Genomic DNA, 12,872 nt, shown 5'->3' with positions numbered 1-12,872 from the left:
ATCTGCCACCCACCAGACAGCTTGTCCTCTGAGCCTAGTCCAACCCTCTGAAGTCCCAGCGCACGCTCCAGCACATGCATGACCATCCAACTCTCATTTCATGTTTCTGTCTCTCCCTCTTTGCCTCTTTTCAGGTAACAGCACCACTCCTGTATTTCCTTCACAATAAAAGCAGCCCACTGATTTGATTTTTCAAGGCTGAAACCTGAAATTCGGAACAGGCAGAAGTGCGGCTGAACTTTTAGAAACTTTCTCGGTTGCCACCGACACAGCAACAGAGCTGTAAAACAAAAAAAAAAACTGGGGTGTGGGTGAGAACATAACAGGTAGGACACATTCAGTCCAGCTACTAAGCAGGACCACAGCAGTGAGGAAGCTGTCCCCTGATCATCTGATTTGATAGTAGTTTAGAGGCAGAGCAGGTTCTGATAAATGTCTGTGTGTAATTAAGTGATTTGAAGTAAAAGGGCTAAAACACAAGCAGTATGATTCATCTCTGTGGGCCCCTCTCATACTGACAGCTTTCTACTTCCATCAAATGTGATCTTGGTCATTTGTTTTGACAACCTTTACCAGACTTGACCCAAATGTTCAGGAAAAGTAAGACCTTTATCGGCAGAGAGCTTGCTGTTCAGAAAGAGAAAAAGAGATGCATTAATATCAACAGTACAGAGCAAGACACAGAGCAGATATATGTTAGTCAAACTTAATGAAAATATGATTTATTTGTCCAACATTTCTCAAATGCCATTTACTTCAAACAATATGAATTCAAAGTTATATACACATTTACATTTTGTTACACTTGATCAAAATGGGCAATTTCATCACTTAAAGCAGATCACTTTGGATGTATCTACTGAACACACTCCCATACGTAAATATATACAAGACATGATTCTGAGACTATTAAGCCTCTGGTAGCATTGCTCCAAGTGATGGAGCAGCCGTAGTCAGCCCCTAAAAAAAAGGCTGCATAAGCTATGCTGACAAGACCTACAGCTACAGATGTTGTGGGGGTTTGGTAAAAGGTAATCACTTATACCATCGTTACCGATACTACCTTTAAAAAATACCAGGCCAGGTTGGCAGCAGCTTGTCCAGCCTCTTCGCCTTCCACCAGCAGAATCCACTTTAGCATAAAGAAAGATAGGTGGTGCTAAATGAAAGTATTCTTTTGTACAGTGGTGCAGGTTCACAAAGAGATCAGTTCTCACCAAAACAAAGGATAAGCGTCCGTTTCTTTTTCCATGGATTACTGCACATAATTGTAGTTACATGTTTCCATGGATTACTGCCGTCCAATTTCTATTCCAATTTGACAGCTGATTCAAAATCACTCTTTGTGGACCTTCACCTTCATCTTAACATCTTAACATTCAGGATACTTTTATTTAACTCTTGTTAACTAAAAGCAAATCACAGAACAAACCATTAACAAAAGAAATGATAAAAGCACTCATAATCCACTTAGCTGGGAACAAGAATTGTATAAAAACAGAAGTACTAGGGTTGCTGCTGATCGCTTCAAGCCTGTTGAAAAAAAAAAAAACCAACAAAATGTCTTTTCGCATCTGATCCTTACCATGGAGTCAAGCAGGTAAAGGTGTTCAGAAAGCCACTCATCCCGCATGGTGGATCAACCATTACCTAGAAGAAACTGTCAACAAGGTTTAGCAGTAACGTGTACTCAATCCATCATCAGACAAAAACACATGCACATTCAGCAGTTCTTAGGTAATCTTAACTAACTCAACAGTGTTCATCCACCTTCAAGAAGTTCAGTACACTGAGCCATATCAAGTTCAGTCTGAATATCTGAGAACAGAGAGAAGTACTTGACCCTACATTGTGAGCGATGTGCTTGCACTTTCTGCACACTTAGTGCAGAACTCCACTGAGACGTGGTTCTTGTCCACATGCAGACACACGCCACCAGATGTCTCTTTCTCCTCCACTTTCACGCGCTTCCTGGGTAAGGCATAGTCGTGGTCGTTTGAGTTGGACCCCTGGAAAAGCGAGGAAGATAATTTCATCCCATTCACACCGCTCAGTCTGGACAAGAGCTGGGCTAACATGCTCTCATTGGCCAGCACAGCTCTCAGGTACCTGGTCTCATCTTCCAATTCCTCCACTCTCTTGGTCAGGTGAGAATTTTCCTGTTTGAGTGCGTTGTTTTCTGATGACAGGACGCCGACTTTCTTCTCCAGGCTGTTGACGTATTCTTTCTTCTTGAGACGGTTCAATCTGGCAGCAATAGCATTTTTGTTGATCGTGTGGCTTGACTGGTTTTGTCTATTCTTCATCTTGAGGTCAGATGACATTCTCTCTGGAGATGAGGCTGTTGAAGCATCAAACCCGGAATCTCGATCCTTGGTGCAGTACACACCAAGATCAGCCAACTCTAAATCAAACAGTGGGGAATCAGTGTCTTTTTCAAGTGTCCATTTTAGGTCTTCAATTCCAAACAGGTCATCTAGCTCTATTCCACCAGAGTCGATGTCGTCAGCTGGGAAACCCACAGAGGGGCTTGGGAGATCCTCTACAGTTTCCACTGCATCCACCACTTCAACCTGAAGAGACTCTGTGTTGTTGTTGTTAGTACGGCCTCTTCTTCTGGTGATCATTGTGACTTGACAGTGGGACCGCAAAGATGCTGTCCAGAAGATATCTTATAATTCCTCACCTTTAGAGACAAAGAAAATATCCAGTTAGTGTGGAATCCTGCATCAAATAACTGGTACATTTACCAAGGAAAATACTGACTTTAGTCAGTGTAGGACAATAAAAAGTGTTGACTAAAAACGTGAGTTCATTTCCCCATTTTATAATATAAATCGGCTAAGCAAGAAACTATGCATTTTAACTTTGTGCTTAGAACAAATCTATTACTCAGTGTTAAATTGTTATAAATATTTGTCACCCTTAACATTTAAGTGCACTAAACGTGACATACTTTGCAAAAGTGCTTATATTCAGATACTCGATGTGACTAAATAAATCTAGACCGTGTCATCTACTTAACACAGTTTGCTCCTGACATCCTCCATTTTCTTACAGGCGCACAAAAGGCTGAGGTGTGTGTTGGCTGAACGTATTACCAACGTATCTGACTTGCTGCTAAAGCTAGGCCCGATAGCATTAGCACTAGCGCTACGCTTTGTTATGCGACTGCTTAATAATCCACCCAGTCACACACATTCTTCACTGTGAATGTTTTCTCACTGTTCCCATACTTTGCACCTGATTCGTCCGATCGACAAAGGATAACAAATGTTCTGCGTAACATTACCCATGCTAACGTTAGAGTTAGCTTGCTAACATGGCCTTGATATCTCAAGCTGCACATTTGCTTTTGCGTCCTGCCAACGTTAGCTGGAAGGCTAACATGAACTTAAGTAAAATCAATCTAACTATTCTGTAGCATTAAACAAGTCAGCATCTAAATAACCAGCTGGTGTCCGCTCAATTTTCGTTAGCGGCAGCTAAAGTTAGCTAAAGTCATGTGGCATTAAAGTTAAGCAACACAACTCGTGTATGACGCAGCATATTTTAAAGGTACTTCTTTGATGAACAACTTACCCTGCGGTTTGGAAAATAAATACAGTAATAAGCTAAACCAACTGATTGGCTAAATGAAACAACCTTGGTTAGTGAACGCTTTCTCCACGGCTCACAGCTTAAAAATGAAACAATAACGCGGGCTAACGACTGTGATCGAGACCAACGACCTGAACGACGACCCGCGAACACACATCCGGGGAAATTCTTCAAAATAAAGGTCCCACTGAACTTTGCTCAGTGGACAAGAATTTCGGATTTCAACATGGCGCACTCCGAACACCGCTCTCAAAACAATCACAAATTATAAGCTTCGTAAAAGCAGTATTTCTTACATATTTGTGTTGCATTGTAGGCCTATTATATTTTATACAAGTGTCTCAGTTTTTCAACAATCTTCCTTGTTAATTCCTAATTCTAGTTCTTATAATTTGTAGTAATTTAACTACTTTGCCCTAATGCTGCTATGTTTTCTGTGTCAACCATTAGAGATATAGTAACAGAAATGTAACATGTACTTCGTGTTTTCTCTTATACCATTGTCAGGAAATCTTTAGTTGTGAATCCATTACACTGTAGGGCGTGTAAGGAGACACTTTTATTTTGACAGTATTGCAGCTTTCAGTCTGAAGGCAGTCTTCTCATGCTGCAATTAGTCATCTTCACATTAGACAGGTGACTGTAATTCAGCTCCATGAACCCAGCACTGTAAAATAACAGATTCCTTAAGTAGAGAAACGTTTTTATTAAACAAAAGTGTGAAAAAGAAGATGCATTTCACAGTATCCCCTCTCCCGAGTTTTCAAATGAAAGGGATCCACTGAACTGTATTAACAGAGCAAGTTAACTTGCATGGCAGGTATAAGAGAAAAACAACCTCACTGTACAACATGAAAGCTTTTATAAATGCTTTACACGGGGCTGCAACTAACAGTTACTTTCAGTAGCAACTAATATGCTCATGTTTAATCTTTTTATTAATTAAAGAAACTTCTTCTCTACAAAAAGTTAAAAAAGTGAACATTTTGGGTTTGGACATTTAGTCTGATATAGTAACTGAAGACACCATCTTGGGCTCTGGGAAATGACACTGGGCATTTTACACTATGAATTGAGAAAATGAGCACTTAATTGTCATAAAAGTAAGTTAGTTGCGATACTAAGTGATACAACAAAGAAGCAAATCCTTACATTTAAGACACTGAAACCAGTGAATGTTTAGGGTTCTTGCCTTATAAATGTCTCAGATAAATGACTTGTGTTGGTGGAATAAAACAGTTAATCAGATGTTTGCATTTTTGTTTTATCCCACAACAAATGTAAGTACTGAGATTTACATAACATTTTATTTCTTTTTTTTTACAAGTGTCAAAACAAGAGAACACACCTTAAACAATATACCATCAGCGAAAGGCCTGTATTTCACAATATTACAACATGACTCAAAAAAGTTGCAGTCCAGATTTCAGCTTGTTAACATCACTGTGGTTCCAGAGGAGACCATCAGCTGTTCTCACTGCTGCAGAGACTCCTGGGACGCTGTGTGTTGCGTTGCTCTCCATCTCCACTGGCTGGTCAAAGAGGGTCATTGTTGAGTAGTTTTCCACCATAAGACATGAAGGGTCGTCTGACTGTCCAGGGACTTTACCAAGAGGATAGTTCTTCCACAAAACTTTATCAACACACACCTGCCACGGAGAACCTCTGAGCAGCTTAGCTTTTTCAGCCTGAACATCTGCCCATTTGTACTCCTGGGAGGACTCACTCCGCTCCGAGTCAGCCCTGGAACGCCAGGAATGGCTGTAGTGTTGTGAATACTGCAGCTTCTCATGCAAACTCTCCAGTGTGTATATGGGCTGTTGTTTCTGCTCCGGAGAAGGATCAAATTCAGAGTGTGCGGTCTGTGTGTAGATGGAGCAGAGCTGCAGCAGCCTCTGTCTGGTCTCCAAAGGGAGAGGATGTTCCATGTCATCCAGGATTAGTTGGAGCAAGTGAGGTGTGCTGATACAGGGAGCATCCAGGCATGCTGAGAGCAGCTGCTGCCACCTTAGCTGCATGCGGTTTACAAAAATCCTGTCCTTCATTCTGGCCTTCTTCTGTCCCTTTGTTTCAAAATGGTATTCAAATTTGTTGCTGTTACAGACGATGACTTCTGAAATCCAAGCAGAAAGGTAGAAAGACCTGTGATTATTCTGCTCTTTGGTGAGCAGCTTCAGTTCAACAAAGAGCTTCTCCAAGAGGAGGTGAACAAAGGTTGGTGAGTTGAGAATCTTCAGGAGGGGCAGCCAAAAACGCAGGAAGGCCTGAGGAAGTCTGGGTTCAGTGGGACTGGGACTGGCACCGGCAGAAGTGTCACAGCCTAATGTTTCCAGTTGTTCAACAGTAGGAATCAGAAATCCATCTTCCAGCAACACATCGATCAGCAGATCACTTGACTCCAGAGCAAACTGCTTGATCTCACCTAGTAACCAGCTCATGTCTGCAAAGGGGGATGGCCATGAGCTCTTCTCTTTGTCTTTAGGAAGCCCATTAAGAGTCTGGTACTGCTCCTTTTCAAAAGAAATCAGAAGTTCCCGAGCATTCTTGTAGGCCTCCATTTCTCTTTGCCTCGCAATGAGCTCATCATCTTGGCGCTTCAGGTCAATCTCCTCATCCTCTCCATCTGACTGCGACTCCCAGTCCTCATTAGGCCCTCCTCCCAGCTGCCTGGACCAGTACTCGTGCTGGAGCCACTCCAGAACCACCTTACATCCCTTTCTGCACCACTTCAAGTTAGGGAGCTTCCGGTGTGTGAAATCATGCCTCAGGTCTACCACCCACTCTGGGATGTTCAAGTTCCCAGCCAGCCGCCTCAGTGGTCGGGCTGTTCTCCCCTGCTGTCGCTCAGTGATCAAATTGACAAACCTCACCAGAGCCGCTCCGTAAAGCAGGACCAGGTCATCTCCGTCCAGCTGTCCGGACCGGTCCAGCACCTGGCACCTCACCAGGTCGGCTGTGCAGTCCACTGCCACAGGACAGCTGTTGGCATACCTGCATTTCCAGGCTGATATCCTCTGCAGTGCGTACCTCTGTAAGGCGGAGTCCTTGGAGTACAGATACTCCAGAACCTGATCCCACTCAGCTTTGTTGACCCACGCTACCACATGGCGTTTTTTCTCTGCGCTCCTCTTCTTCATTTTAACGGCGGAACAGACGTACGGTAAACTTACGTTAACACCGTCTACACATAGAAACCTCTGTCTTCAGACAGCCACTCTCTTCAGTCTCTTACAAAAACAGCTTTATTTCGCAGCGTGAGCGAGCTCCTTACGCTACAATTCACCCAGTTACCCAGAGTACCGCATCCCGGAAGTTACGTTTCTTCTTCTACACGTTTTAAAGCGGTTGTCAAAAAAACAAAATGGAGCATTACTGCCGCCATCTTTAATGGATCTAACCTTATGTCTTATACAGTCTATGGATCTAACTGGACTGTAGTTAAGTCTACTAATAAAACAAAGTTATCAGCCTCTCTCCGTCACGTTTGTTCCCTCAGACACTGAAACAAGAATAGAAAGTAGTAATGATAAAAGTAATAGTAGTTATTTCATATACAGGTCTTTTCTGTTTGTTTGTGTATGTAAAATAAACTCGTCTTGTCTTTGTTGTTCTTACCAAGTGATGTGAAATCTACAGCAGGTTCAGGGAGTACTCAATGATGTATTGTAGACAGCAGTACTGTTCGACTACTGTTGATCTGAAATATTTCTTGTGTTGCTGTCTGTGTAACTGTCCATCCAAAGCTTGTCTCCTTCTCCCATCAAGCTTGAGATTGTGTAGGATGATCTTGATTATGTCTTTGTAAATTGACCCAGGAATTCAAAGACATGTGTATTCTCCTACATTTCAGATGCATTTCTCCCAATAACTTGCCAGATGTCCACAACCCACACAGTTCTTATTGAGTATTCTGTTAAGCATTTCAGTGTCTCCATAAAATTTTAGTTTGAAATGACTGTTAATTTTCTTTATGTAATTAACATTGATTTTGTTTCATCTACTGAGAAAGTTCAAAGAAAAGAAAATTAACTTTGCTTGCACGTCATATGTTTTCACAGCTTTTCCATTAGCACGTTAAGCTTAAGGTGAAAAGTATTGTTTGACACAGACAACCAGATAAAAAAAAGACTTTCTGCTTGTAAATTTAACAGAATAACAAAAAAAAAAAACTGAGAGCAAAACTTCTTATCATATTCAGCAAGTCAGACAGTACATGTTTTACAAAGTAAGCCTATATGTAAATGTATCTTCACAGACAGGCACTCAGAATCACGACAGCTGGGGGCGCTCGTGCTCCGCTCGCTGCAAGTCTCCAACAAACGAAGAAGAAGTAGTCCGAGTTCTGTTTGGAAAATGGCGGGTGCTTTGAAAGAAAAACAACTAGCTCAAAATGTTTATGCTGCATTGCAGGTAAGAGAAGTTAAAGCTGCGAGGAAGTAATATTAAATACCATTAAACAGTTCGCGCTTTTCTCGAGTTTGGTTATATTGTTTATTCTCATACCCACCCTCTCGGTGTTTTTGTCTTTGTGGAGGCTGCGTCTTGTCCCATGGTGGACGGTCTGTACCTGCAGGAAGCAGACAGCATGCTACAGCTGCTGTGTGCTCCCTCCCAGCACCGCACAGACATACTGGCATGGATCTGCAGCAGGTAGAATAAACCACACAGAACTTCACCTTGGTTCACATCAAAATAATTTGTTCATATGAATGTACCTCTCTACCCTAAATGCATTCATTCGTTTTTCAGTATCAACCCAAATTTTGCCACTTCCAAGGCGATGTCAGTGAGATCTGAATACCCAGATGTTTTGACTAAAGGTAACGCTGTTCGAAAGGCCTTCTTTCCTACACTGTACACATTCTTGCCTCTCTGTTGATAGACACTTGTGGAAGATGGGGAACTAAACTAAAAACCCTCTTATATACTGCTGTTGACTGTTTTTGTACAAACAGAAATGGCTCTGCTTGGACAGGAGCTGATGCTGTGCAAAGCAGGTGACCTGGACCTGATCAGGGTGAGAGGTTGCATAAAACTAGTGTGGATGTGCTCAGTTTACAGATATCGATATTTATCTATATCCGCTAAAAAACACAAACACATATGTCCTGTTTTATCTATGTTATTTGTCAAACTGTTTATCCAGGGTGATGCAAGTCCTCACCGGCAGCTTCAGTTCCTGGAGCAGCTTTTATCTCTACTCTCGGGCTCACAGAAGTCTGCTGGGCACAGAATGGATGAAGAGATGCTACTGAACGAGCTCTACGCTGCCGAGAGTCTGCCTCACCTCACACAAATGCTCAAACCCACATTCGACCCCTGGCCTGCACACATCAAGTATATATACTGTTTTTGATTAACCTGTTAAACACATTATATCCTCTCTTCCAATAAGAGACATATTTGTAGATGTCCTGTGGATCTTCATGCATTGCATTGTTTCTTCCTGTTGTCTTTATATTTGTCTCCTCTCCAACCTCTCTTATTTCCTTACTTCACAGGGCTTTACGCAAAGGCACCAAGTCATCTTGTAAGCCAAGCAGAGGAGAGGATGCTGATGTTGCTGCCCTTCTACAGTTGGCTGAGTCAGCGCTGAAGCAGCTACAGTCAGAGGTATGTGTGTACGTGGCCGGTGATACCTGCAGTATGACAGAGGCTTCAGTGGAAACAGGATGTGTTTGCTAACTTACAGCCTCATGAATTCCATGGTTACGATACCATTGTCATTGTCCTCAGTGTGAGTTCCTGAACAATGAGCAGCAGAGTCCTGGCGTCTTCTCTCCGAGCTCATTACGTGTGGCAGCGGGTGACCTCCAGCAGCTGATGGCTACTTTCAGCCATGTTTACGAAACAGACTTGAGAGCGTACTGCAGCAGAGACTCCCCCAGCTTCAGCACAGAGACCGATGTCTTCCACAGAGTACACCAACTACTACTGGCCTGCAACACGGTACTCACACATACACATGCAAAAATCTGTGTCAGCACAAGCCTGACCTATGGAATCAAGTCATACTGACACGTTTTCCTCATGCGTGTCTTGTTTCTCAGGAGTTGGAAATGTTAAATGAAGTATCAGAAGCTTCTGTGTCCATGAATGAGGAAGTAAATGGGATACAAACACAGCCTCGCTACTGGAGGAGAGGAGAGAAGCACACAATGCGTAAGTGAATCTTCCTTCACATTCACTGTTTTTTTTTTTTTATTATTTTTTTTTTTTTTACATGTTGTTATATTGGTTTCTTATGCTGTTTGTTTTTTGTTTATTTTTCCAGCGGACCAACTGGAAGAGCTTAGCAGGCGAAGTAGAGAGTTTCTCTCACTGTCTCATTCCTGATGGCAACTTCAGACCATCAGGGTGAATGCTGATGGAGAGCTGAAGTGAGCAGAGCACTCAGAATAATGCAGTGATAACGAGAGGAGAGTCTGATCTGTACTTGTGTTAAAACTTTTAACAAACAGGATTGTGGCCAGAAATGACTTGTTTGATTTTTACAAGTATTAACCAGTAGGAGCCACTGATGTTCAGATACATCGCAGCAGAACTGCACTCATCTTTCTGTATGTGTCGTAATGAAAACTAACACTGTTTGATGTCGTCCCTGTTTATTATTTGAAATCCAGTATGAGGGAGATGCTGGGGCTGGTTTTGTGTAATCATTCACATCAGAACACTCAAAACAGTATATTCCATGTAATCAGCTTTTATAAAATCAGAATTGAACATTCCTCCTCTTTCACTCTCACTTGTATTGTCCTTTACAGAACTCAGTGTATAAATGTCAATATTGTATTAATGAATAAATTTAAAAATTTTAGACTTCACTTTCATTGTCACTGTGTTTGATGTTATCTGGTGTCGTTTGCCTTTTTCCGGTTCAGTTTGTGATTATCTGTAAGAAAATTGTCAAAAGTTTTGATAAGTTAAACAGTTACAGTGGGTACGGAAAGTATTCAGACCCCCTTAAATTTTTCACTCTTTGTTATATTGTAGCCATTTGCTAAAATCATTTAAGTTCATTTTTTTTCCTCATTAATGTACACACAGCGCCCCATATTGACAGAGAAACTATTGAAATTTTTGCAGATTTATTAAAAAAGAAAAACTGAAATATCATACGGCCATAAGTATTCAGACCCTTTGCTCAGTATTTAGTAGAAGCACCCTTTTGAGCTAATACAGCCATGAGTCTTTTTGGGAATGATGCAACAAGTTGTTCACACCTGGATTTGGGGATCCTCTGCCATTCCTCCTTGCAGACCCTCTCCAGTTCTGTCAGGTTGGATGGTGAATGTTGGTGGACAGCCATTTTCAGGTCTCTCCAGAGATGCTCAATTGGGTTTAAGTCAGGGCTCTGGCTGGGCCATTCAAGAACAGTCACAGAGTTGTCCTGAAGTCACTCCTTTGTTATTTTAGCTGTGTGCTTAGGGTCATTGTCTTGTTGGAAGGTGAACCTTCGGCCCAGTCTGAGGTCCTGAGCACTCTGGAGAAGGTTTTCGTCCAGGATATCCCTGTACTTGGCCGCATTCATCTTTCTTTCGATTGAGGGTTCTGGTCGCCCCAAACGTCTTCCATTTAAGGATTATGGAGGCCACTGTGCTCTTAAGAACCTTAAGTGCAGCAGAAATTTTTTTTGTAACCTTGGCCAGATCTGTGCCTTGCCACAATTCTGTCTCTGAGCTCTTCAGGCAGTTCCTTTGACCTTATGATTCTCATTTGCTCTGACATGCACTGTGAGCTGTAAGGTCTTATATAGACAGGTGTGTGGCCTTCCTAATCAAGTCCAATCAGTATAATCAAACACAGCTGGACTCCAATGAAGGTGTAGAACCATCTCAAGGATGATCAGAAGAAATGGACAGCACCCGAGTTAAATATATGAGGGTCACAGCAAAGGGTCTGAATACTTATGGCCATGTGATATTTCAGTTTTTCTTTTTTAATAAATCTGCAAAAATTTCAACAATTTCGTGTTTCTCTGTCAATATAGAGTGCTGTGTGTACATTAATGAGGAAAAAATGAACTTAAATGATTTTAGCAAATGGCTGCAATATAACAAAGAGTGAAAAATTTAAGGGGGTCTGAATACTTTCCGTACACACTGTAGTTCATCCAGGAAAAAAAGCTAAACACACACTGGTTCAGGCTTTGCCCATGTGAGGATTTGCTGCTTTGTTGCTTTAAAATGGAATATAAAGCTATTTGTTTACATCACACATCTGATTCACTGAATAGGTAAATCACCTCAGCACTAACGACAGTTTTATAGAACGATCTAAAAACCTTTGGGTATCAGGTGAAACAAAGCTGGTGTGGTGTGAACATCTTTCCCTGCTGCTCTGACACTGGAGCAATAACAACACACAGTGAGCTGAGCTTTGACATTTAATGTTACATTCATTACATACAAGTATGTACACAGTTTGACACCATATGATCCCATAGATTCAACATGTCTCTGTGGTGAAAGAGTTCATTAAAGAGTCAGTGATCAAAGGCTGTCCTTCCATGTGGATTCAAACAGCTTTTAAAACACTGTAAGACAGTGTGTGAAGGTTTGGACATGACAGCAGATCCTGAGTCGTCCTCTCCACCTCCACACGGACAGCTCTCTGATGCTGGGACGGTCCTGTGAGGTCAGCGCCGCCTCACCACCTCCAGGTCAGAATCCTTTGCTGGCCAACCAGTCCTTCAGCTCCTTATCAAAGTGACCTTTGACCTTCAGGGTCATGGTGACCTCATTGACCTGTGTGGGCAGCTCTTTCCCCGTCACCTCCATCAGGAACTGCTTCACGTCCTTCTCCAGAGCCCAAATGTCCCCCTCCACTTTTCGTACGAGAGTTGTCTTGCGGCTGCCGTGGGTCAGGTCGGTGTAAACCGGGATGTTGTGCATGCGGGAGCGGCGGATCATGTACGGCAAAGGCGGCGGTGAATCTGCAGGAGGGGTCCAACCAGACGGGGCAGGACCGGTGTGTTTAGGCGGAGCGGGGACCCGCGATGGTGGGATGAGCCGCTCCACGAACTTGTATTCCTCCGTGGACTCTAATATCGCCGTCTTCTTTTCTTCTGGAGCAGCGTTACAAACGAACCTGAGCCCGACAGCGGCGGCAGGAGGTCCCGGTGTCCGGACGTGCAGGCTGAGAGCCTCTCGCAGCGCCCTGCGGAGCATGGAGGACCGGAGAGTGAAGCAAGCCGCCATGTTGTGTAGTAAGGTGAAACAAGTGACCCGGAAATAGTCAAGAACTTCATGTGACATCAGGTAATTTCTTTA

At 42.7% G+C, this 12,872-nt stretch overlaps 4 protein-coding genes across 4 annotated transcripts; 1 reads left to right on the top strand and 3 right to left on the bottom strand.

Annotated features, from left to right (window-relative positions):
• Nucleotides 1-692: 692 nt before the first annotated feature.
• crebzf (CREB/ATF bZIP transcription factor) lies at nucleotides 693-3,750 on the bottom strand. The gene is made up of 3 exons (XM_041051041.1): nucleotides 3,583-3,750; nucleotides 1,586-2,686; nucleotides 693-1,132 (listed from the first exon to the last, which is right to left on the bottom strand). Exon 2 carries the CDS (start codon nucleotides 2,625-2,627, stop codon nucleotides 1,845-1,847), a length of 783 nt encoding a protein of 260 aa, XP_040906975.1. The 5' UTR covers nucleotides 2,628-2,686; nucleotides 3,583-3,750; the 3' UTR covers nucleotides 693-1,132; nucleotides 1,586-1,844.
• Nucleotides 3,751-4,289: 539 nt separating this feature from the next.
• On the bottom strand, nucleotides 4,290-6,898 carry las1l (LAS1 like ribosome biogenesis factor). The gene has a single exon (XM_041051028.1). The coding sequence runs from the start codon at nucleotides 6,735-6,737 to the stop codon at nucleotides 5,004-5,006; it is 1,734 nt and encodes a 577-aa protein (XP_040906962.1). The 5' UTR covers nucleotides 6,738-6,898; the 3' UTR covers nucleotides 4,290-5,003.
• A 1,031-nt stretch (nucleotides 6,899-7,929) lies between these two features.
• On the top strand, nucleotides 7,930-10,418 carry haus7 (HAUS augmin-like complex, subunit 7). The gene is made up of 9 exons (XM_041058309.1): nucleotides 7,930-8,010; nucleotides 8,135-8,250; nucleotides 8,350-8,420; nucleotides 8,556-8,617; nucleotides 8,747-8,937; nucleotides 9,102-9,213; nucleotides 9,337-9,549; nucleotides 9,651-9,762; nucleotides 9,875-10,418. The coding sequence occupies exons 1-9, from the start codon at nucleotides 7,954-7,956 to the stop codon at nucleotides 9,934-9,936; spliced, it is 996 nt and encodes a 331-aa protein (XP_040914243.1). The 5' UTR covers nucleotides 7,930-7,953; the 3' UTR covers nucleotides 9,937-10,418.
• Nucleotides 10,419-11,745: 1,327 nt separating this feature from the next.
• mrpl49 (mitochondrial ribosomal protein L49) lies at nucleotides 11,746-12,822 on the bottom strand. Its single transcript, XM_041057554.1, has one exon. It carries the CDS (start codon nucleotides 12,798-12,800, stop codon nucleotides 12,264-12,266), a length of 537 nt encoding a protein of 178 aa, XP_040913488.1. The 5' UTR covers nucleotides 12,801-12,822; the 3' UTR covers nucleotides 11,746-12,263.
• Nucleotides 12,823-12,872: the final 50 nt, after the last annotated feature.

Source organism: Toxotes jaculatrix, chromosome 2, assembly GCF_017976425.1.
Source record: "Toxotes jaculatrix isolate fToxJac2 chromosome 2, fToxJac2.pri, whole genome shotgun sequence".
In the NCBI taxonomy this organism is placed as follows: domain Eukaryota; kingdom Metazoa; phylum Chordata; class Actinopteri; family Toxotidae; genus Toxotes; species Toxotes jaculatrix.
The sequence above is the reverse complement of the archived record's forward strand: the minus strand, read 5'-3'. Positions and strand labels throughout refer to the sequence as shown.